Source organism: Acanthopagrus latus, chromosome 6, assembly GCF_904848185.1.
Source record: "Acanthopagrus latus isolate v.2019 chromosome 6, fAcaLat1.1, whole genome shotgun sequence".
Classification (NCBI taxonomy): Eukaryota; Metazoa; Chordata; class Actinopteri; order Spariformes; family Sparidae; genus Acanthopagrus; species Acanthopagrus latus.
Genome location: NC_051044.1, coordinates 70,001 through 91,601, shown reverse-complemented (window position 1 = coordinate 91,601; position 21,601 = coordinate 70,001). Strand labels below are relative to the sequence as shown.

Below are 21,601 nucleotides of genomic sequence, written 5' to 3'. Positions count from 1 at the left end.
CGTAGTCATTGTCCAGGTGCGTAGTCATTGTCCAGGTGCGTAGTCATTGTCCAGGTGTATCTTTCTGCCCTGGAAGTTGAATCCCCTCTTCTGCCAGGCTATTTAATGACCTCCTCCTTCATTCTGTAGCTTGAGAACTTGACCACATTAGATCTTGGTGGGGCTTCAGATGGAGGTTTCGGGGTGAGTGCCCGGTGTGCTCTCTTGATATTTAGCGCAGTAGAGGGAGGGAGCTCATAACCTTGTCGTGCTTTCTTCAGCTCCTTCTTTTACGTCATGTATTCTGACATTGTCATGCTGTGAGCGACCCTCTGAATCAGTCAGCTTAGCCTTCATTTTTGCATGAAGCTTCACCAGCTCCGACAAAACACCCTCCGCTGACTGGATCCGGGTCTCAGCTGCGTTGATTCTGTCGTTCTTCTGTACATTTTGCCAATATCCTCCTTAATCCTGTTTCGTTGCTGACTTGAGTCCGTCCTAAATTCTCGCAGTTCTTTCAGTATTACATCCAGGTTTGCCTCACAGGTTGGTCCCGACTTGCCGTCCAGCTGCATTCGGGTCTCCATGTTGCTAATGCTACTAGCTTGCAGTGGTTGACCTTTCTCTTCGTTGTTGTGTTTCTTATTTTATGCAAGTGTTTTCTTTCCCTTTCTGATGGGCATAGTCACTCATGCTATAACTTATCTTGCTTTGACATTTCTTTAATTAAATTCAAGTTTGTCGGGCATCTTTTGGACATTGCTGTCGGGAGCCTACTGCCATCACATCACTCGCTAGACCGGAAGCCCTGCAAGTCTCCTTTAATGGACCCTGATCATGCTACATATTTCATCTGTGGTTTTGGTCCCTGTCCCAAATGTATGTTTCAGTTTTGTCCCGCAGAGAGAGAAAGTCTGGGTGCACCTGCTCCAGAATATATTCAGACATTTAGATACATCACAATGACGTGAGGGTACATTACATTTGATAAGTGTACTCTTATCTAAAGCAACTTGTGATAAATTCATTCAAACATGAAAATACAACAGGAACATGAGATTCATGTAGGAACACAAACTCATCAAATAAGAACTGATTCAAGTGTAGAAACAGATGTTTGAGTCTTCAGTCTGAACTCAGTAAACTGACACATTAAATTGATATGAAGCCTGACAGTCACAGCTCAGGGAGAAGAGATCGCTGACTGAGACCTGACTTTTCAGAGTAGACCCTGAAGGCAGCAGCAGGAGGTGACTTCAAGTTCAGAGTTTTGACTTTCAGAGTGACTGTGTGTGTGTTAGTTCACCTGCAGAGCTCATCTGGACTTACCTGTGCAGGTAAGACACTTCTCCTCATTCTGAGACATTAAATCAGTGTTAACCTCACAGACACATTAACTTCAGTGAGTTAAGTTTAAACCAGTTTGTTTTTCCGTCCTGTATTAAATCTTACAGACTGAAGAAAACACAAGCCATAAATCATTCAACTGTTTTTCTCTCTTATATTAATAACTTCAGTTAAAAAATGGTCATCAAAAAAAGGAATAAAAATGAAAGTTAACTTTTGTAATGTGAAGTTAAAATTATTTACATTTCTGTTCAGACATGAAGGAACATATAGGAAGTCATCATTAGCCTGTCTGACCTGCAGTATTTCTGTTTTGGATTTCTTTGTACTTTTGCTGCAGAACATTAATGTGACGGCTGCTCCACAAACACAGTTTAGATATAAAACATGTCAGTTAAAGTATTTACATGTAAATAAAAGTCAGCAGCATCAGTGGAAACACATTGTTCTGACATGAATCACACTTTGGTCTTTTATTTTTCATTAACAGATTTTATTATAAATATATTTGACATCATCATAAAGTTCTTTATTGTTTAGACAACAGTTATAGTGATTGGCGGGCCATGGACCAATCACTCTCCAGTGGACGGGGCCACGTGAGCGTGCTCAGTTGCTTCCCACCCTCAGTGGGCAAAGATGTTGTTGTGGCTGTGGTGAAGCCCCTGAGAGCCGGCCTGGGAAACCCTGACACCTGCAGTCAGCTTTACACAGACAGACAGGTGTGTGTGTGTGTGTGTGTGTGTGAGACCTGTATGGAAACTTCCAGGTGTTGATATGTAATCAGTTCAGTGTTTAAGTTTTAAATAATTGACTGTGTTCACAGAATGAACTGTCATTTATATCAGTGAGGGTGGACAAAATAATAGAGATACTCATCAGGTTGTGATCTTCATGAGGATGAACACAAACTGAAGGTGACATCACAGCAGCTACACACCGTACTTGGTTAAAGAAACAGCCATGTGTGTTCTCAGGTGAAGTGGACGATGGAGGTGTTGTGTTACGGTTTGACTCTCCCATTGGATGGAGACACTGTCAAAATGTGTGTGGACGTCTACACTGATTGGCTGATGGCCCTGGTTTCCCCCAGAGACTCCATCCCTCTACCAATCAGCAGAGAGCCTGACCTGTACATCCAGCAGATCCTCCGACACCTGATCAGCCTTTTCGCGCCCAGGTAGATGGTCACACCAGGACCGAGGCTGGAAAATATTGGATGTCACAGTGGCCTTCAAAATAAAAGCCAATTTGTACTCTCAGTGTCAGCATGTTTGTCAGGCTGTTTTCTCCCCCCAGGTCAGACCAGGTGAGTCCGGTCTACCTGTCTCTCTGTCAACAGGTGTTGTGTGCAGTTCAGACACTGGCCAGAGACAGCGCTGTGATGAGCAGAGACACCTGGCAGACTCTGCTGCGCTTCCTGCTCCGCATCAACCACACAATGCTGGCTCCACCCAACACTACAGGTGAGCCAGTGACCCCGCCCCTTTATATTATCATCTGTCTCTAACCTGTCTGTTTTCACCTGTCTTTCACCGGCTTGTCTCTCTGCAGGTGTTGTGTCAGAGCAGCTGTCTCACCTGTCGATGGTGGTGCTGTTTGAGATGTGGTTACTGTCTTGCTCCCGGTGTTTCCCGTCTCAGTCTCTCTGGTTGACAGGCCGACAGATGTTGAGCAGCTGGAGACATCAGCCTGTAGTGGTGGAGCAGTGGTGCCGAGTCAACACTGCCCTGACCTCCAGGTAAACAACCAGGAAAACAAACAATCAACCCAATACACACTCAAACATGTTTTGGTTTGCTTTCTATCTCTGTCTGTTTATTGTTTGACTGTTACCGCCATCGCCGAGAGCAAACAAAGCCTGCTCAGCGAAGCACCTGAGTGGTGGAACGAACTCCCAACCAATGTCAGGACAGCGAAATCACTCTCCATTTTCCGCAAAAGCCTCATTTGTTCAGACTTTACCTCGACCCCGCATAGCATGACTCCCTCCCAATCCCCCCAAAACCAAAAAAATGGTATGCACCTGTATGTTCGATCATCGCACTTCTATCACAGCACTTAAAGAATTGTTGACAAATAGCAGATATGATCCTCAGATGACGGCTTGACAATTGTTTCTATATTTCTTTTACTCCATTGGCGGTGATGTTGTGTTTCTCTCCTGTGACAAATGTACTCATTGTAAGTCGCTTTGGACAAAAGCGTCTGCTAAATGCCCTGAATGTAAATGTAAAATCTGAGTATCTGCATATCCAGACATAGTCCTGTTAGTTTCATAATTATATCTTCTATACATTGCCATGTACATCATAGACATCAGTTAGCACCAAAGCTAATCTACAGGACATGATTGTTTGCTTGGCCTGATGGCTAATCTAGCAAACATAGAAGTCAGCTATGCCCTGTGAGGACTGTGCACTGTTTAAGATCGTTGACCCACGCCACTACTTCCAGGCGAAAATCCGACTAAAACACACCATGAACAGGCCTTAATATGTAGCGGAAAAACATCCAACCTGGCAACACCAGCCACCACAGAGTCGCACTGCCACATGTGTCATCGAATTGTAAAGCATGGAGACAAAAACAAATGAAAAAACCTCAGACTATGCCTCCACCTTTAATATCGTATGATTACTTAAAACAATTTTATGAAAAGGTCAGTGATGATCCAGGTGGGAAAAATCTGACCTTTTTGTGTAAACTTCATCCACTGGGTTTCAAGAAGCAACTCCAATGTTAACCAACGTTAACAGCAAACGGAACGTTGAACTAAAGCACCCAGTGAGCCTTTCAAGGTCTGTGAGTGAATAAAAAATCTGAGAACATGACAACGATGAGCCAAAACAGATCCTTTATCATCCAAATCACATGAATGGCGTACAGTAGCGGCTCCGCTGTCTTCATCTCCCAGCCACAGTTGGCCGTCCAGCTGCAGTATATTGTCAGAGCTGCAGTTTCAGTGTTAAAACTGATACAATAATTACTGTCTGTGGTTCTATATGGGCTGTGGCAATAATTTTGAAAAATAATAGCTTGTAGCAACATATTGAAAAAAAAGAACAATAAATTTGTTCATTTTTGGAACTGTGAACTTAGTTCAAAATTTAAAAATTTGTGAACTGAACTTTGAACTAGTTCATGTAGAAAGTGAACTTTCCCAACACTGGTGCTAGTCTCTTGCCAGTAATCCAAAACATGAAAACAGGAAATGATGGAACAAGTGCATAGAAAAGCAAAGCACACACCATAGAGTTCAGCAGCGCACGCAGAATTCCACCCCTCCCACACCGCGCTGATTTGCTAGCCAATCAGACTATCTAATGGCTCAGACAGCCAACAGCCCCAAGTTAACGTTGAGCCTACTGTAAAGAAAACATATCTTACACCTGAAGTGGCTGAAAGTTTTATCATGCACATTAATATTTTGCCCTCACAGATTCTCCCTTCATCTGTTGACTCCTTAGTAAATGAGTTGAAGTGAAAATTATGGACATAATCAACCTTGTTGCAAAGCTAAAACAAAAAAAATATAAGCCACCATGGAAAAATGAGACTGTTAACAAACTTAAAAGAGAATGTCTGAAAGCCGTGTGCAGATAGAGGATAAACAAACTTCATATTCACTGTGTTATTCTTTTCGACCACTTTTCAGAATATAATGAGGTGCTGAAAAATGCCAGACAAGCTCTCTTCTCCAAGCTCATAAATAAGAACCAAACAATCCGAGGGCCCTATTGACAACCACTGACAGCCTAAGAAACCCTTCTTCTACATACCCCAGCAACTTCTTCTCAAGTACTAAGTGCAACAAATTTTCAGCCTATTTCAGAGATTAGATATCAACAATTATAATGAATATTATTCAGACAAGGCAGTAAGTTTTAGAAATCACTAAGCACTTTCAATATACTGTGCAGCTTTTACTCTGGTGGATACAGAGGTGATTTGAAAATTTGACTAACTCTAACCCTCTTCATGCCGCTTGACCCCATTTTTATCACATTTTTAAAAACTGTTTTAACTGCCTTTCAGAGGAATTATTAAGTATTGTTAACCACTCCTTGTTCACAGGCACCTTCCCAGATGCCTTAAAGATTGCCATGTTCAGACCACTTCTCAAAAAAACTAATTTAGATTCCTCTTCTTTTAGTAACAACCAAACCATATCCAACCTCACTTTTTTTGAAAGAAGTTGTCTCTGAACAGGTAACACTTTTATTAAAAACAACAATATATTTGAGACTTTTCAATCTGGTGTCAGAGCCCACCAGCACAAAGATTGCATTGGATAAGGTGGGAAATGACAGAATGAATACTGATTCAAACACATTGCAGTCCTGGTTCTCCCCATCTTAGTGCAGCCTTTGATTCCATTGACCATGAAATCCCACTAAAAAGACTTGAAAGCTGGGTTGGTCCATCAGGAAGGGTTCTAGGGTGGGTTAGCTCATATCTAACTGGCTGGGAGTTCTTTGTTTCCCTGGGTGACTTCTCCTCAGAGAAAACAGAAATAACCTGTGGAGTTCCACAAGGTTCTAGTTTATGTCAAATTCTTTTTAGTCTCTATATGCTACCACAGGGCAACGTCCTCGGTAAGCATAACACTGAGTTTTACTGTTACACAGATGACACCCAGTGATACATTTCAGTATGATAAGATATGATTTAGCCCAATTGATAGGTCAGTGCAATGTTTATATGAGATAAATGTATGGATGTCACACACCCTCTGAATAAAGACAAGACAGAGATTATAATATTTTGGGGGAAAGCCCAGAGAGAGCTACTGTCTGTACACCTTAAGTTCAAGTACAAGGTCAAATACATTTGGGGTTTATCCAGGATCCTGACCTCAATTTTGAAGCCAACATCAGAAATGTCTTAACCATTTCTTTCTCAGGACAACCCAGAAAATGAATGCATACTTTTATAACATCTAGACCTGACTATTGTAATGCTCTCTTTTTTTGTCTACCTAAAAAATCTGTTGGCCACCAACAACTAATGTAGCAGCCAGAGTCATAAGAAGACCAGACAGAGAGCACATGTAACACCTATTTTAAAGTCATACCATTGGTTGCCTATCAGTTGTAGGGTTAGGGTTCTCACTGCTGACTTTCTGGTTTGTGTCTGTTTGTTCTGATTGCCATTTCTGATCTTCTTTTGGTTGTTTTATGTCTTCAGTTTGCTGCCACTGACCTTCTGGTTGTTGTTTGTGTGTTCAGGTGGCTGCTACTGACCCTCTGTTGTTTTGTGTGTTGAGATTGCTGCTGCTGACCTTCTATTTGTGTTTGTTTGTTCACGTTACTGTTGCTGACCTGCTAGTTGGTGTTTGCGTGTTCACAGTTCTGTTGCTGATCCTCTGGTTGTTGTTTTGTGTCTTCAGATTGTTTCTGCTGATCTTCTGGTTTGTGTTTTTGTATTACTGCTGCTGACCTTCTGGTTTGTGTTCATATTACTGCTCCTGACTGTCTGGTTTGTATTTGTGGATTCAGATTGCTGCTGCTGACCTTTTGGTTTGTGTGTTCTGATGCTGCTGCTGAGCTCCTGGTTTGTGTTTGTATGTTCACAGTGCTGTTGCTGATCCTGGTGGTTGTTGTTTTGTGTGTTCAGATTGTTTATGCTGATCTTCTGGTTTCTGGTTTTAGTATTGCCACTGTTGACCTGCTGGTTTGTGTTTGTGTGTTCAGATGGCTGCTACTGACTCTCTGTTGTTTTGTGTTATCAGGTTTCTACTGCTGACCTCCAAGTTGATGTTCTGTAAATTGCTGATGCTGACCTTCTGGGTGTTGTTTGTGTTCAGGTTTCTGCTGCTGACCTTCTGGTTTGTGTCTGTGTGTTCAGGTTGTTGCTGCTGACCTTTGGTCCATCCTTCCCTCGCTTTGAAGTCCCAGATGAAGATGCTGCTCTGATCCCTGCAGAAATGGATGACCAACGAGTGTCTCATACTTGGTTCAGGTTCCTGCACCTGCTCAGGTAACAGTAACTACTGGTAGTGACATCAAATAGGTTTATAGTTTTTATTCATGTTGTGTTGTGGAAAGATTTGTTTATCATATTCCATATTTAAAGAGTTAAATTTATTGTTCAGCTTCATGATTTAAAGTCACTTCGTGAAAAATATTTTCGTAACTCTCAGTTAGACCTGTAGACAGCAGTGATGGACCTGCTGACTCTGTTCCATTTCTTTGATTAAGCTGCAGAGTGATTAAAAGACTGATGAGGATAAAGATGTTTTTCATCTGATGTCATGTTTTTTCTTTTTAATCTGACGATTAAGTTTAGTTTTTTTTTATTGATACTCAAGACCACCAACCACTAAAATAAATCTTCTTCCAGTAATCCAGTGGACCTCAGTCGTCATGTGATTGTTGGTACGACTCCATCCTCTCAGGAGGAGGCATTAAGAGGAGACAACCTACTGCCAAAGATCTTCTTTAGAGCCATGAGAGGAGTCAGCACGCTGGTTGATGCCTTCCTGGGTACACTTACCTCTGATACCCACCTGACCTCTTAATTCCACCTTTTAAACACACCTTGCACCTTCATGTATTTGTCATTTTACAATACATAGTTGTACAACAGAATGAGTTTGTATGATGAGTTCAGGAGTCTCAGCCTCTGGAATGAAGCTGCTCTGTAGTCTGGTGGCATGGCAGGGGATACCTCTGTTTCTTTTATTAGATGGCAGCAGGTTGAACAGAATGGGGATCAGGTGCCTGTCATGTTTCGGACATTTCAACTCACTGATGTCACTGATGCTCTGTAGATGGTACCAATGATTTTCTGGGAAGTTTTAATCCACCACTGCAGAGACTTTCTGTACTGGGCCATGATGAACCCTGTCAGTTTGTGATGTTTTCTGTCAGGATGTTTTCTGTTGCTCACTGTAAATGTTGAAATTATCCCAAGTTAACATAGGAAACAGTTTGTTCTCTGTGCACCACTCTGCAAGGTTTTTATTTCCCCCCTATACGAATTCTCATCACTGGTAATATTGTGGCTGATGATGATGGTGTCGTCTGTGGACCTGAAAGAGTACCAGTGAGGGTCCAGGCTGGCAAGGAGTTGTCTTTACGTGCCGGAGAAGCAGTTCTTCTCACACTTAATCAGGATGGGTTTGAGAGCCAACATCAGCTAACTGATCGTCTCCTGTTTTAAGTGCAAGGCCAAGTAAATTATCTGGACCAGCAGCATTATTTATATTCGCTTTCAGCAGGATTGACGGTTTACTGACGATGTCCGGTCCTCTGGAGGAGGAGCAGATTTCACAGCTTAGTCTGTGTTGAGGGGATTAAAAGTGTCCAAGTTGCCAGGCAGAATGGCCTCACACATGATCCCGCTGCTGTAGCTGTGATGTTCTGGATCTCCTGCCACATATCTTTAGTGCTCTTGGTGTTTAGGTCCTCTCCAGTCTTCGATGATGTCTCCTCTTTGCCTGTGTACATTGTGGTGGCCTTGTTACCAAGCTGCTGCAGCTCACTTGCGTGTTTGTGTTCAGATAAGCCACGTTTAAAGCTGTGTTGCTGCAGCTCATACCCCTACCCTTAATCCTAATATATGAATACATGAATGAATATGATATGAATACATATTCTACACATATAGACATCAAAACTGTTAACCACTGGTTACCAGTCCATATGACTGTCAACAAATTGTTTTCTGGTTGTTTTTGCTGAGAACGACACGTGTCGTGGTTGAAATAGGCAAGACTCCAAATCTCTAGATGATGTGGCAGAGCAGCACGTCCCAGGTATCCATTGTGTAACCTGTGAACATGGACGCCAAAATGAAATGCAGAGGTAACATAGCAACACTTCACATGTATCCAGTGTGCCCAGCCTGGTATCCTGGTGGTGATATAACCTGCCTTGTCATCTGACTGAAAGGCAGCTTTTTGGCTCTGAAAAAGAGTCCTCACCTCGCTAGTCATTAAGGCATTCTGGTTGGAGTATGATCTTACTGGTTTTGTGATTGCCACATCATCAACACTTGCTGATATATGATGTAACTGAAGATGTATATTCCTTAGGACTGATGTTATTATCCTGAGTGGCAGCATCTCTGAACATTTGTCAATCTGTTCACTCAAGTCCTGTAGGGCTGCTAAAAGGATAATTACATTTTACCACCTTAGTATTATTTTTATTTTCACCAATATGTGAGCAAAACATTATGTAATTCTTGTGAAGAGTGACTGTTGTGTTTCTGCAGGTGTGACTGTGGTCAACAAGGAACCGACACAGCAAGTGCTGCCAAACACCGGTATTTACACATTACACACTGGTCTTATTCCTGCCATTGTTTTTGCTGTAGTTATTATTGCAGTTGTTTGTTGTTGCTATTGCTGTTTTTGTTGTTATTATTGCAGTTGTTTGTTGTTGCTATTGCTGTTTTTGTTGTTATTATTGCAGTTGTTTTTTGTTGCTGTTTTTGTTGTTATTATTGTTGTTGCTGCTGTCATTATTGCTATTTTTGATTACTGCTGTTTCTGTTGTACCTGCTGTAATTTTTGTTGTTACTGTTGTTCTTATTGTTGTTGCTGTTGTTGTTGTTACTGTTATTGTTCTCACCAGGACTACCACAGAGCATCCATTTCAGAGATCGGTTGCCTTCTCTTGGTAAACCACCTTAACCAAAACTTATCAGGTCAATCTAATCAATGAGCTAATCAACGGGTCATCTGGCAGCAGAACTAGACCCAGAGTCTGTTCTGGTCTCTGTTGGATCCGTGAGACAAAAATGTTCGATGATAATGATTTGATTGATAAGGGTGATCAAACCTAGACATTCAGTGTCACCTCTGATGCATAGTTCTCAGTTTGTTTGTTTTTCACCCGACCTCCTCCCAGGTGTTGCTGTAACCAGAAGCCCATTCAAAGACCGCCTCCCTTCCTATGGTAAGCCCCACCCACCTGCCGCCCTAACCCTATTTAATTGGGGGTTTTGATCACTTGCTCTCTTGGCTCCTCAGGTCTGTCTCGACCTCGTTCTGGCAGTGCCCCGCCCACCCCTGTGAGCATACTGAGCATGCTAAGTGCCCCTCCCTCCATCACCTCCCCTCCTCCACACAGCAGACGACTAAAACCTGCAAATGTTTCAAAGGCAACCAGCAAACCTCTGACGGTGGGCCGAATCTGCGTACCTGTCCAGGTACATGAGACTTTACTTGTCCAGGTACACTTTTGATAACTTCATTCTTCTACCCCCTCAGACATCGTCCTCCCCCCATCACTGGAAGACCTCCTCCCAGCCTCCAGCCTCCACTACCCATCTGTGCTCCTCCCCCCGACCCTCCCCCTCCCCCCTCAGGTGTAACATGGACTCCCTCCTTCACCTGTTCGGCTGCTGGCTATTTGATGCTGCGCAGATCAACCACAGTCAGTACTCCACAAAGTACACACAGTACTACACACGGTCCTAAATACAGTACACACAGTAACAGATGCAGGTACTTCATTCTCTGTGTAATGTTATTGTACAGCAGGTCATAATCTACCTGAGAAACTTTATGTCCATCCAGCTGGTCACTGTGATGTCACTGTAATGTCAGACAGGTGGGCGGCTGGTCGGAGTGAGGCCTGCGGGACGCTCTGCAGAATCTTCACCTGTAAAAAAACTGCAGAGGACATCCTGCCTATCTACCTTTCCAGGTACATGTTTGTTTGTCTTTCCAGGCACGTGTCTGTCTACCTGTCCAGGTACATGTCTGTCTACCTTTCCAGGTACATTACCTGTCTACCTGACCTGGTACATTATCAACTGATAATATTTAGCTTCCTGTTTGTTTTTTCTCTCTGACTTTGTTTCTGTGTGTTCTTTCTCCTCTCTCCTCTGCAGATTCTACCTGGTTCTCCTGCAGGGTCTCCAGGTGTCAGAGGAGGCATGTCCACCTGTTTTGGCCTCCATCCTGCTGAACTCCACCTGTCTGTTCTGCTGTGATCTAAAGGGAGTCAATCTGCTGCTCCCTGCATTCATCTCAGCTGTGGAGAATGTGCTGCTTGACAGGTGAAAGTAGCGCAGATATTACAATAGTACTTCTGCAGACAGATGTGACTGCAGGTAAATGTCTCTCTCTCTCTTCTGTGTCTTTGTCTCTCGACCAGAGATCTGCTGAGGTTTAAGAATTTTGTGAGTCCTGTCGATTTGAGACGAGCCTCCATCTTTATCTTGCTCTCCCTGTTGCCCCTTCCACTTCACTTTCTCTCTGTCCAATCAGAGGTAAGCTTCTATCCACCCTGTTAAACATCTATGCACACCTGAACTGGACCTCACAGCTGAAGTAAGAAAATCCATTGATAACCACAGCTGTGTGTGTGTGTGTGTGTGTGTGTGCGCGCGCGCGCGCGTTCAGGTGTTGTTAGATGGGCAGTTCAGTGGTGATGATGTCACAGCAGGTACCTACCAGTCTCTGATGCCGCGCCTCATCAGTGTTCTGATTGGAGCTCTGCACACAGAGACCGACGCCTCCAACACACAGATCATACTTGGTCAGTCACAGAGTCTTGATTATTGATTATTCATCGGTAACTCATCAAATGATCTCATGTGACAACTTGGTCTAATGTTTATTTTTTGCTGAAATAATTCACTCATTATTTTGATCATTTTTCATATTGCGCGCGTGTGTGTGTGTATATATAAGTTACTATATAAAGTCAAAGTTTGGACACACCTTCTCATTTAATGGTTTTCCTTTATTTTCATGAGTATTTACATTGTAGATTCTCCCTGAAGGCATCAAAACTATGAATGAACACCTATGGAATCATTTAGTAAACAAAAAGGCATTAAACAAACCAGAATACGGGGTGCTGTTTAGCTCAGTGGGTAGAGGCAGGCTTTGTCCTCGCTGCAGCGTCCCGGCCTGGGGCCCTTTGCTGCGTGTCACTCCCCCTCTCGCTTATCCTGTTTCCTGTCATATCTCCATATACCTATCAATAAAGGATACAAAAAACCCCAGAATGTTTTATATTTTATATTCTTCAAAGTAGCCACATTCTGCTGTGATGACAGCTTTTCTCACTTCTGACATTTTGCCAGTCAGATCCACGAGATTGTTACTTGGAACAGTTTTCAGTGAACAGCTGCGCCTTGTCAAGTTAATTTGTGTTTGAGACCATCGGTTGTGTTGTGCAGAGTTAGGGTTGGTACACAGTTCAATACATTAATTAGCCTTGTTTGACCATGGTTCTTATCCATGAAGAAATGCTTCACTGAGTTCAAGTAGCAGACACATCTCCACAGCAGCAGAGGAGACTGCATGAATCATAATCAGGCCTTCATGGTAGAATTGCTGCAAAGAAGCCACAACTGAGGAGGAACAAGAAGAAGAGACGTGTTTGGAGAAACATATTGAATGGACATTAGTCCATGCCATCACATCTGGTTTGTGCTCAGTGGGACCGTCATTTGTTTCTCAACAGGACACTGACCTCAAACACACCTCCAGTCTTTATAATGATATCTGAGCCAGAAGGAAAGTGATGAGTGCTGTGTCAGATCACCTGGCCTCACCCAATCACCGACCTCAACCCAACTGAAATGGTTTGTGATGAGTTGGACGCAAAGTGAAGACAAAGCAGCCAACAAGTGTTCAGCACCTCTGGACCTCCTTCAGGACTGTTGGGAAACCGTTCCAGGTGACGACCTCATGAATCTGACTGATGGAATGTCAGAGGTGTCGTCACAGCAGAAGATGGCTACTTTTGAAGAATATAAAATATAAAATATATTCTGGTTTGTTTAATGCTTTTTGTTTACTACATTTACTAAATTTCATATCTGTTCATCCATAGTTGAGATGTCCTCAGTATTGATCTATAATGTAGAAAATAATAAAAAATAAAGAAAAACAATGAGAAGTTGTGTCCAAACTTTGACTAGTGTGTAGATGTAAAGTTATACTGTATAAATAGAATAGTACAGACATAGCATGTTGTTGTTGACAAATGTTTTTTATGTAGCGGCAATGTTGAACCTGGTTCAGGACTTGGCTCTCTTAGAGGCTGCAGGACAACCCAAACAGGTGAGTCTGCTGAACACCTATACTGATATACAATATGACCCACATCTTGTGTGCAGAAAACTCATCCTGAACATCATTGGGTAAAAGAAATGCATCTATTCTCTACTGTAACTCTGAGTTCTGTTTTATTAACAGGAAACACTAAAATGCTCCACCTACTTTCATTTCCAGGAAACAAAGTCCCAGCATAGTGGAGCTGGCAGACCCAGGTGGACCACGGGAACCAGTGGACCCAGAAGGACCAGAGGAACCAATAGTTAGTTACAACTGGATTCAAATTACTTGTCAAACTAACTTGTAAGATTTTGATGACATTGACACGTGTGTGTTATCATTGCCATGGCAACCAGCCATCCTGTCACACTCAGCAGGGATCCTGTGGGTTCAGTTTGTTCATCTCCTGACTCAGTGCCTGACAGCTCAGTGGAGGAATGACTCAGCAGTTTGTCTGTCTGCACTGGAAGTACTGGGAGGACTGGCCAAGGTCCACACACACACACACACACACACACACACACACACACACACACACACACACACACACACACACACACACACACACACACACACACACAATGTAACCTCCCTTTGCTCCTGCAGGTGGAGGTGAATGTGGAGCAGAGTGAGAGGAGGCGAGCGCTCTCCTCTGTCTGTTGTTATATCGAGTTTCAGTGCAGTCGTCCTCCCCCGCTTCACTCCAGAGACCTGCACTCCATTATCGTCGCTGCATTCACCTGTCTGAACACCTGGGTAACACGACACCCTGCCATGCTCGACCAACAGGTAACTGACGGACAGATAACAACAGGTAATTGACTGACAGGTGAAAGACAGGTAACTGTGTGTGTTTTCAGGAGTGTCTGTTTGAGGTCCTGGAGATTGTTGAATTGGGGATTTCAGGCACTAAGTCGAAACGGGAAGAGGAAGTGAGGTGTAAGGAGGAGAAAGAACTAAACCCCGTCTCTCTGAGGGTGAAGGAGGCAGCTGAGGTCACGCTGAACTGGTGAGCAAAACAAACACACCTCTAACAGCTCTGAGTCCTTTCAAAGAAAGAGCAGATGTTCCTTAATAAATGGAATAGCTGTCTTCTCCAGCTTCTGAATGATTTCACAGGACACTTCCTGTCCTCGTGTCTCAGTGTGATGCAGGTTTTGGGGGCCGTTCCTTCCCTCGGAGGCCTGCTGGATGAAGACGCTCTGATTCGCTGCTATAGTTTGAGTGACAGCAGTTTGAGGAAGAAGTTCAGATACTTTGTGTTGGACAGCTCAGTGATCATGGCCATGCTGGAACAGCCGCAGGGACCTGAAGACGGTTAGTCCTCACTCACTGAATCAGACAGGTGAGACAGACAGCAGACAGGTGAGACGGACAGGTAAGACAGAGAGAGGCTGATGTAACTCTTACTGGATTATCGTTTTTGTCTTTCTTTCTTTTAATCATTATTTTGACCAATTAATTGATCAAGAACTGATCATTTTCAGCATTTTATGTCTCTAACATATTTTTGAATAATTGGTGTTGTCAGCATCGTGTCCGTCACTCGCAATGCTGATCAGAGGATCATCAGGACGTCACAGCTGGACTCTGCAGCTCCACCTGCAGCCAAGAGAAGGACGAACACACACACAGGTGACTGCTGACTTCATCATATTAATCTGAGTGTCTTAACAGGTTTCAGATCAGTGTTTGATCTCTCATGTCTGCAGCACTTTCTGATTCCAGGATGCCGCGCTGCAGCCCAGGAGGATGCTGGGATACAATGCAGCATAAAAAATCACCAGTTTCCTGAAAACATCGAAAGAGTTCCTTCAGTCAAAGCAGATCGGAGTATTCCAGCTTTGCATGAGACAGTCACTGAGGAGGTAAGAACCTGGTCCAGCCCAGATCCAGATCCTGCTGAGAGGCCATGTTACTGCTGGAAAAACTGACAATGTCATCTCTTTAGCTGTGTTTTTTTCAGGTGTTCTTGCAGGTATTCCTACAGATGTACTTAAAAGTGTTTATACAGGTGTTTTATAAGTGATCTTACAGGTGATTCCTCCTCCTCTTTCAGATGCAGCCACAGCTGGAGCGTCTGCAAACAACATTTCAGAGGCAGCAACAGGTCGAGGCTCAGCCGCTGCTGAGCGGACGGTCGGTCGTCATGGCGACCTGCAGGCCACCGCCCCCTGTCACCGACTTCCAGACAGCGAGACTCTTTCTGTCCCACCTGGGCCTGCTGACACCTGAGACCCTGAAGGTACCACAGACACGCTGGGGATTGTTTTAATGATTAACTGATTAATTCACACCTGTCTGTTGTCTCAACTGTCTCTCTGTAGGATCCAGGTACCAGCGGTGTTCTGGCTCAGCTGGTGTCTCTAGATTCTTCTCTTCATGGATTCTCAGAGGATCTGAAACGTTTGGACCAGCTGCCATCCAGAAATTGTGACTCTGCCTTCATCTTCTACATAAGAGCAGGACAGCGGATGGCTGCTGAGGTCTGTCTGTCTGTCCTGTCTGTCTTTCTGTCTGGTGTCCTTTCTGTCTCCCTCCCTGACCTGTGCCTCCCACATGTGTGTCTTTCTGTAGATCCTGAGTAACGTGGAGTCTAGCAGCAGCGTCCTTTCTCACTTTCTGGACTTCCTGTCATCTCTTGGTCGCCCAATGGAGGTGAGGCAGCACCAGATGGGCAAAGTCATCACCGACAGTTTAGGTCAGTGCTCTGATTCATTGCCTCTCAAATACAAAATGCTCATTCAAGGGACACTGCCAGGGGTCACAGCTGAGGTCTAACTGTGCTCCCTGAAGATGATTGTTTTTTTTCCTTCTCCCAGAATTCCCTACTGTGATTGGTGACAGTGGAGGGGGCGTGTTTAACGGAGAGAAGTTTATCCTGATGTACGCAGACGCTCTGACAGAGATCACCTTCATTGTCCCGTCATCTTCATCACACAGTTAGTAAAGTCTTTCATGTGATGTCACAGTCATGAGCAGTGACTACAGGGAAACTACAGCTCACAATCAGCTGTATCAGCTCCGCCTCCAGCTGATTGTAATTACATGGTAACAGTCATCTTACGTTCAATATTTTGCTTTTAGATAATTGAATTCTTCTTTGTCTTTTGGATTCAAGAAGCTAATTTGCAGAAGAGTCCAGGGGAGGTGGAGCCGCCGACTGAATCGCCATCAAACCCATACAGTGGTTCTGAGCTCCGCCCAGACTCTGCCGCTCAACCCACAGTACAGACCTTCAAAATAAAAGTTTTTTTCATCTGACTGTTACTTAGCTATCTGTCTGCAAATGTGTCAAATCTGTCTGTCTGTTTCTCTGACCTGTGTCTGTGTCCAGGATTGTCCAGCTGATGATGTGATGTCCTGTCATTCTGTGTGTTCACAGGTCGAGTTGAACGTCCTGATCATCTGGGTCGAAAGCTTCGAGGACATCGGTAAATTGTTATTCAAAAAGGCACTGTTAATGTCAACAAATTTAAATTGTACCATTAAATAAAAAACATCCTCATCAAAGTCCCAGCATCATCATCATCATCATCATCATCATCATCATCATCATCATCATCATCATCATCAATCAGTTGAGTCCAAACAGTCATAAGAACCAAGTTCACAACCAGTTGATCCATGTGTTTCAGAGAGGTTCCCTCTGTCTGACCTGCTGTCAGAGACCAGCACACACACACACTGCAGGTAAAACACACACACACACATACACACACACACACACACACACACACACACACACACACACACACACACACACACACACACACACACACACGATGGTGCAGCGAGCTCTGACTCTGAGTGTTTTAACTGTATTTTACTTTCAGTCTCTTTTTTTACACTTAACTATGCATGAGATAAGATGCCGAATACTGTACAGCGAATACTGTAGTAGTGTTGCGTTGGTTGCGAGCATGTAGTTTGAACGAACAAATCTTTTCAGTGAACGAAATGAACGGGATCACTTCATGGACTGATTTGTTCTTTTCTCAGTTCAGTTGAGCTCAGCCGCGAGCATGCCAGCCGGGAGTGGAACTGCCACGACTCACACAGAGAACTGTCAGGACGTGATTCTTGTTTGTGCTGTGATTCGTTCATGATTCGAGAACCTACTGCACACTTGGGACGTGATTCTCTTTCATGTACTGTGCTGAAAATGGCGCAGTGTCTCTCAGCCAGGGCAGAGGAGATGATTCATGTTCAGTAACCGTACCGCTAAACTTAGCGTTGTGTTGCTAACATCCATGCAGCATCATCTTAAGTGATTTTACTGCACAGTAAAAGTCACTCACGTTCACGCTGATTCAGTGACAGCGCAAACGTGAGTCACGTCCCCAGCCGGTCGTTCGCGAACGAGGGACGCCAGGACGTGAATCACGTTCGCCCTGCGATTCGTTCATGATTCGCGAACCTACTGCAGGCAGAGAACTGACGCTGAGGATGTGATTCTCGTTCATGTACTGTGCTGAAAGTGGCGCTGTGTCTCTCACTCACTCAGGACAGAAGAGACGATTCATGTTCAGTGATCGTACTGCTAAAATTAGCGCTGTGTTGCTAACATCCGTGTAGCATCATGTTAAGTGATTTTACTGTGCACAGAGGACACTTTCACCATGTAATAATTTTAGTGCATGTATACCACTCAGAGCAGCATTGTCTCCTGTGAATGATTGTGTACTATAGTCCCTGAACGCACCGTCCCTCAGTAAGTGAAAGTGAACCTCAGGGCTGAATTATTAACTGAATGATGGATCGTTTGGCTACTTATCAGTTCAGGGAGTTGGAGAGCACTGAACGATTCGGTGAATGAATCTTTTGAACGAATCATTTTAATGAACAGATTCTAGAGGTTCAGTACAGTAAAAAGAAATGCCGTTCCCATCACTATACTGTAGCCACCAAGTAGGTACGGTATTTCTGGGTGACCCCTGATCTCAAAGCCCTGCTGAATGAGAGGAAGAGGGATTTTGAATCTGGGGACAAAGAGGAGCTGAGGAGGGAATAGAGGGACCTCAGAAATCGTGTAATAACTTACAGTCAGTAGCTCTTTTTAGATAGAAAAGGTGGCACATTTGCTCCAAGGTCAGGTCGGCAATGTGCCGGCCTGTCTTTCTAAAATGGAGGCGTAATATTCCTCCCTTTCCAAAAGCCGCCTCTGAGGTAGGTGTAAACATGTGACGTGATGTGAAGCTCGAAGTTGGGCGTCAACAGTGACAATGAATTTGTCTTCAAAATAAGAGCTTTACATTGCACCCCATTGGAGTTTAGAACTGGGTTCTTAGCAGGGGGCTTTTAATTTGAAAGCAGCATCCGTTAGTAGCTTGCTGCTACAACAACAAGTGGGCAATGAAGACAGATACAGAGACCAAGTAGATACTAGCATCTCCTGGATCAGTTGCTCATCCTAACGTCCGTGGATAAAGTGATGGACAGACTGCTGTGATCAGCTGTTTCCTGGTTTTAAAACTCCCCGGCTATGGGTCGCACAACAGTGCAGGTCCACCCATCTCATGCAGAGGCCAGCACATTGACGCCTCATTTTTAGATAGCAGGCGAGGCGGAAATAAGTGTACCCTCCGAGGCGGAAAATCGGCGGACCAAAACAGACCCCCAATTTGCCGGCCTTTGTCTAAAACTGTGGCTGAGCCGCCAAAAGGATGGGCAAATTGGTGGCTTAGTGCCCTGTCTAAAAACGGCTAGTAATAACTACAGGAGGAAAGTGTGAAGAAGTGATAACAATCAGAGTTGATCAATAATCACCATACTTAAATTTGTTACCTCTTTATTTAGGTTTTAAACAACATATGGATATTTTGAACCTACTTCAATTAAAACACACCAAGACAGACTGTGAGCAACAATCTGAATCATATTGGATTCCAGACGATGGTGCTGGCCTTTAAGGCCATCAACGGAACTTCACCCGTCTACCTCCAAACACTAGTCAGTCCACACGCCCCAGAGAGAGCGCTTCACTTTTCTACATCAATAGGCCGGATGGTACCGCCATCGCTGAGAGCAAACAAAGGTCAATCAGCAAAGTCACGACTCTTCACTGTTCTAACTGTGAACAATGTCAGGACAGCAGAGTCACTCTCCATATTCCACAAAACACTCAAGACTCACTAGTTCAGACTTCACCTTGACCCTGCAGAGCATGACTCCCTCCCAACTCCCAACAAAAAAACAAAAACAAACAAAAAATATATATGGGGCGGCTGTAGCTCAGTGGGTAGAGCTGGTGGACTGGTGATCAGAAGGTCACCTGTTTGAATCCCGGCTCCCCTGGGCGGAACTGAGCTACATGTCGAAGTATCCTTGAGCAAGATACTGAACCTCAAAGTTGTTCCTGATGTGCAGATGCCATCAGTAAGGGTCCTGCGATGAGCTGGCAACTCATCCAGGGTGTACCCTGGCTTATGCCCATTGTGTGAACTGGATTTGGCCCCAGTAAGCCCCGCAGCCCCTCAGGGGGAAATGGCAACAACCCTCATAGATAAGGGGAAAGAAAATGAAACGAAACAAAAAATACATGTATCCACTTGTATGTTTTTACCATTGGCACTTTAATGACAGCACTTATGTATTACAGTATCCCTGATAAACAGCAGCTACAATGCTTAGATGAGGGTTGAACATTATTTCTGTTTTTTCTTTTTTACTTGACGGTGATGTCGTGGTTTCTCCCTTGTGACAAATGTACTTATTGTAAGTTGCTTTGGACGAAAACGTCTGCTAAATGCCCTCAATGTAATGTAAATGTAAATATCCATCTCTCTGTCTGTCTGTCAGTGTGTCTAACTTCCAGCTGATCTTTATACATCCTCTGAAGACTGGACTCTATAGGATCTGTTTCCATGGAAATACAACCAGCAAGTTTGGTTCAGTCGTCCCACTGGTCAACGGGAGTGTGGTCAGCAAGAGGTCTTTGGGTCTGTCTGTCCTTCTGCCTCTATCTCTCTCTCTCTGCTTCTTATAATCAATGATGATATTCAAGATTTGTATGTTTTTATTTTGGTTAGGGTCACTATCAAGGCCAGGACTGTGCTTGGATTTGAATCCACTGTTTAATGCTTGAAATGAAACAATCCCATTTGTTTGTTCTCTTCTGGCAGCAACAACTAAGAGGACAGAGTCCCTGTTCTGTTGGTTCCCTTTAAGAGGACAGAGTCCCTGTTCTGTTGGTTCCCTTTAAGAGAACAGAGTCCCTGTTCTGTTGGTTCCCTTTAAGAGGACAGAGTCCCTGTTCTGTTGGTTCCCTTTAAGAGGACAGAGTCCCTGTGTCTCAATGCCCGACGAGGTGTCCATAATCAGGAATTAATGGACGACACGGAGGCCTAAGAACCCTAACCTGAGGGCAGGACGAGTAAACTGATGTGTTTGTGAACATGTAAATGTGTTCCAGTAGTGTTGATGGAGGCTGTCAGTCATCCAGGTCTGGCTAACTCTTCGCCTTGAACTGGTCTGGTAGTGAAACAGAATCCAGGGTGTGAACCTGAAACTGAGAAGAACAGGTCTCCTTTTATCAAATTGTACAAAGGCATCAAAAATTGACGTCAGAATACATAGCACTCACATACGGTCAATAAATTCATCGACACATGTTGATCATTACTAATAAACATAATGAACCACAATGAATCTGATCTGACAGATTGTCCGTGTGTCTCCAGGTTTCCTGGTGAGAGAGATGGTCATTAACTGTTGCCATCGGCGGCGGCTGGACAGTGACTCCGCCCATCTGCCCCACATCATAAGGAAGCACATGATTAGTGACATCATCCATCGCTACCGCAGCTGCCGCTCTGAACCCTCCTTCTACTCGGCCCTGTTCCAGGACCCCTGACCTCGCCCAGCTGGCCCTGCCCACCTGATACGACCTAAAACCCTGTACCTCCTGACTTCGCCTCCGCTGTCACTCCATACTCTGTGCAATCTGTGTAGATTATATGATGACCACAGCAGCAGACAGGTGTTACTGAGTTATGATATCACCTGCACATAAGATAACGTGTGTGTGTGTGTGTGTGTGTGTGTGTGAGAGAGAGAGAGCGAGAGAGAGAGAGGGTGTACACCCTGTCACCTGTATGATACATATATGATGTCACCACTGTTTGTTACTACAAACATTTATCATTCTACATTTGAATGATCCAATCAGAACAGTTCCCTGTTGTGATGTCACTCTGTCCTGTGTTTACTTCAGGCTCACACATAATGAAGGACGAGTAAAAC

At 44.0% G+C, this 21,601-nt stretch overlaps 1 protein-coding gene across 1 annotated transcript in view; it reads left to right on the top strand.

The window, feature by feature from the left end:
• The first annotated feature begins 35 nt into the window (after positions 1-35).
• The window catches only part of ralgapb (Ral GTPase activating protein non-catalytic subunit beta), a 21,649-nt gene continuing 83 nt past the window's right edge, over positions 36-21,601 (top strand). Inside the window, exons 1-34 of the mRNA XM_037099927.1 lie at positions 36-183; positions 1,203-1,316; positions 1,867-2,048; positions 2,304-2,506; positions 2,626-2,792; positions 2,881-3,067; positions 7,177-7,308; positions 7,672-7,814; positions 9,550-9,600; positions 9,912-9,956; positions 10,188-10,235; positions 10,310-10,461; positions 10,550-10,715; positions 10,889-10,988; positions 11,176-11,343; positions 11,442-11,556; positions 11,690-11,825; positions 13,302-13,363; positions 13,535-13,619; positions 13,714-13,847; positions 13,964-14,146; positions 14,218-14,366; positions 14,502-14,674; positions 14,889-14,992; positions 15,070-15,225; positions 15,417-15,602; positions 15,685-15,843; positions 15,935-16,058; positions 16,180-16,299; positions 16,479-16,585; positions 16,743-16,791; positions 16,996-17,050; positions 20,159-20,298; positions 21,040-21,601. The exon at positions 21,040-21,601 is cut by the window's right edge and continues 83 nt beyond it. Of these exons, the coding sequence (XP_036955822.1) occupies positions 1,893-2,048; positions 2,304-2,506; positions 2,626-2,792; positions 2,881-3,067; positions 7,177-7,308; positions 7,672-7,814; positions 9,550-9,600; positions 9,912-9,956; positions 10,188-10,235; positions 10,310-10,461; positions 10,550-10,715; positions 10,889-10,988; positions 11,176-11,343; positions 11,442-11,556; positions 11,690-11,825; positions 13,302-13,363; positions 13,535-13,619; positions 13,714-13,847; positions 13,964-14,146; positions 14,218-14,366; positions 14,502-14,674; positions 14,889-14,992; positions 15,070-15,225; positions 15,417-15,602; positions 15,685-15,843; positions 15,935-16,058; positions 16,180-16,299; positions 16,479-16,585; positions 16,743-16,791; positions 16,996-17,050; positions 20,159-20,298; positions 21,040-21,212 (4,128 nt within the window). The 5' untranslated portion in view covers positions 36-183; positions 1,203-1,316; positions 1,867-1,892 and the 3' untranslated portion in view covers positions 21,213-21,601. The remainder of the gene's footprint in view (positions 184-1,202; positions 1,317-1,866; positions 2,049-2,303; positions 2,507-2,625; positions 2,793-2,880; positions 3,068-7,176; positions 7,309-7,671; positions 7,815-9,549; positions 9,601-9,911; positions 9,957-10,187; positions 10,236-10,309; positions 10,462-10,549; positions 10,716-10,888; positions 10,989-11,175; positions 11,344-11,441; positions 11,557-11,689; positions 11,826-13,301; positions 13,364-13,534; positions 13,620-13,713; positions 13,848-13,963; positions 14,147-14,217; positions 14,367-14,501; positions 14,675-14,888; positions 14,993-15,069; positions 15,226-15,416; positions 15,603-15,684; positions 15,844-15,934; positions 16,059-16,179; positions 16,300-16,478; positions 16,586-16,742; positions 16,792-16,995; positions 17,051-20,158; positions 20,299-21,039) is intronic.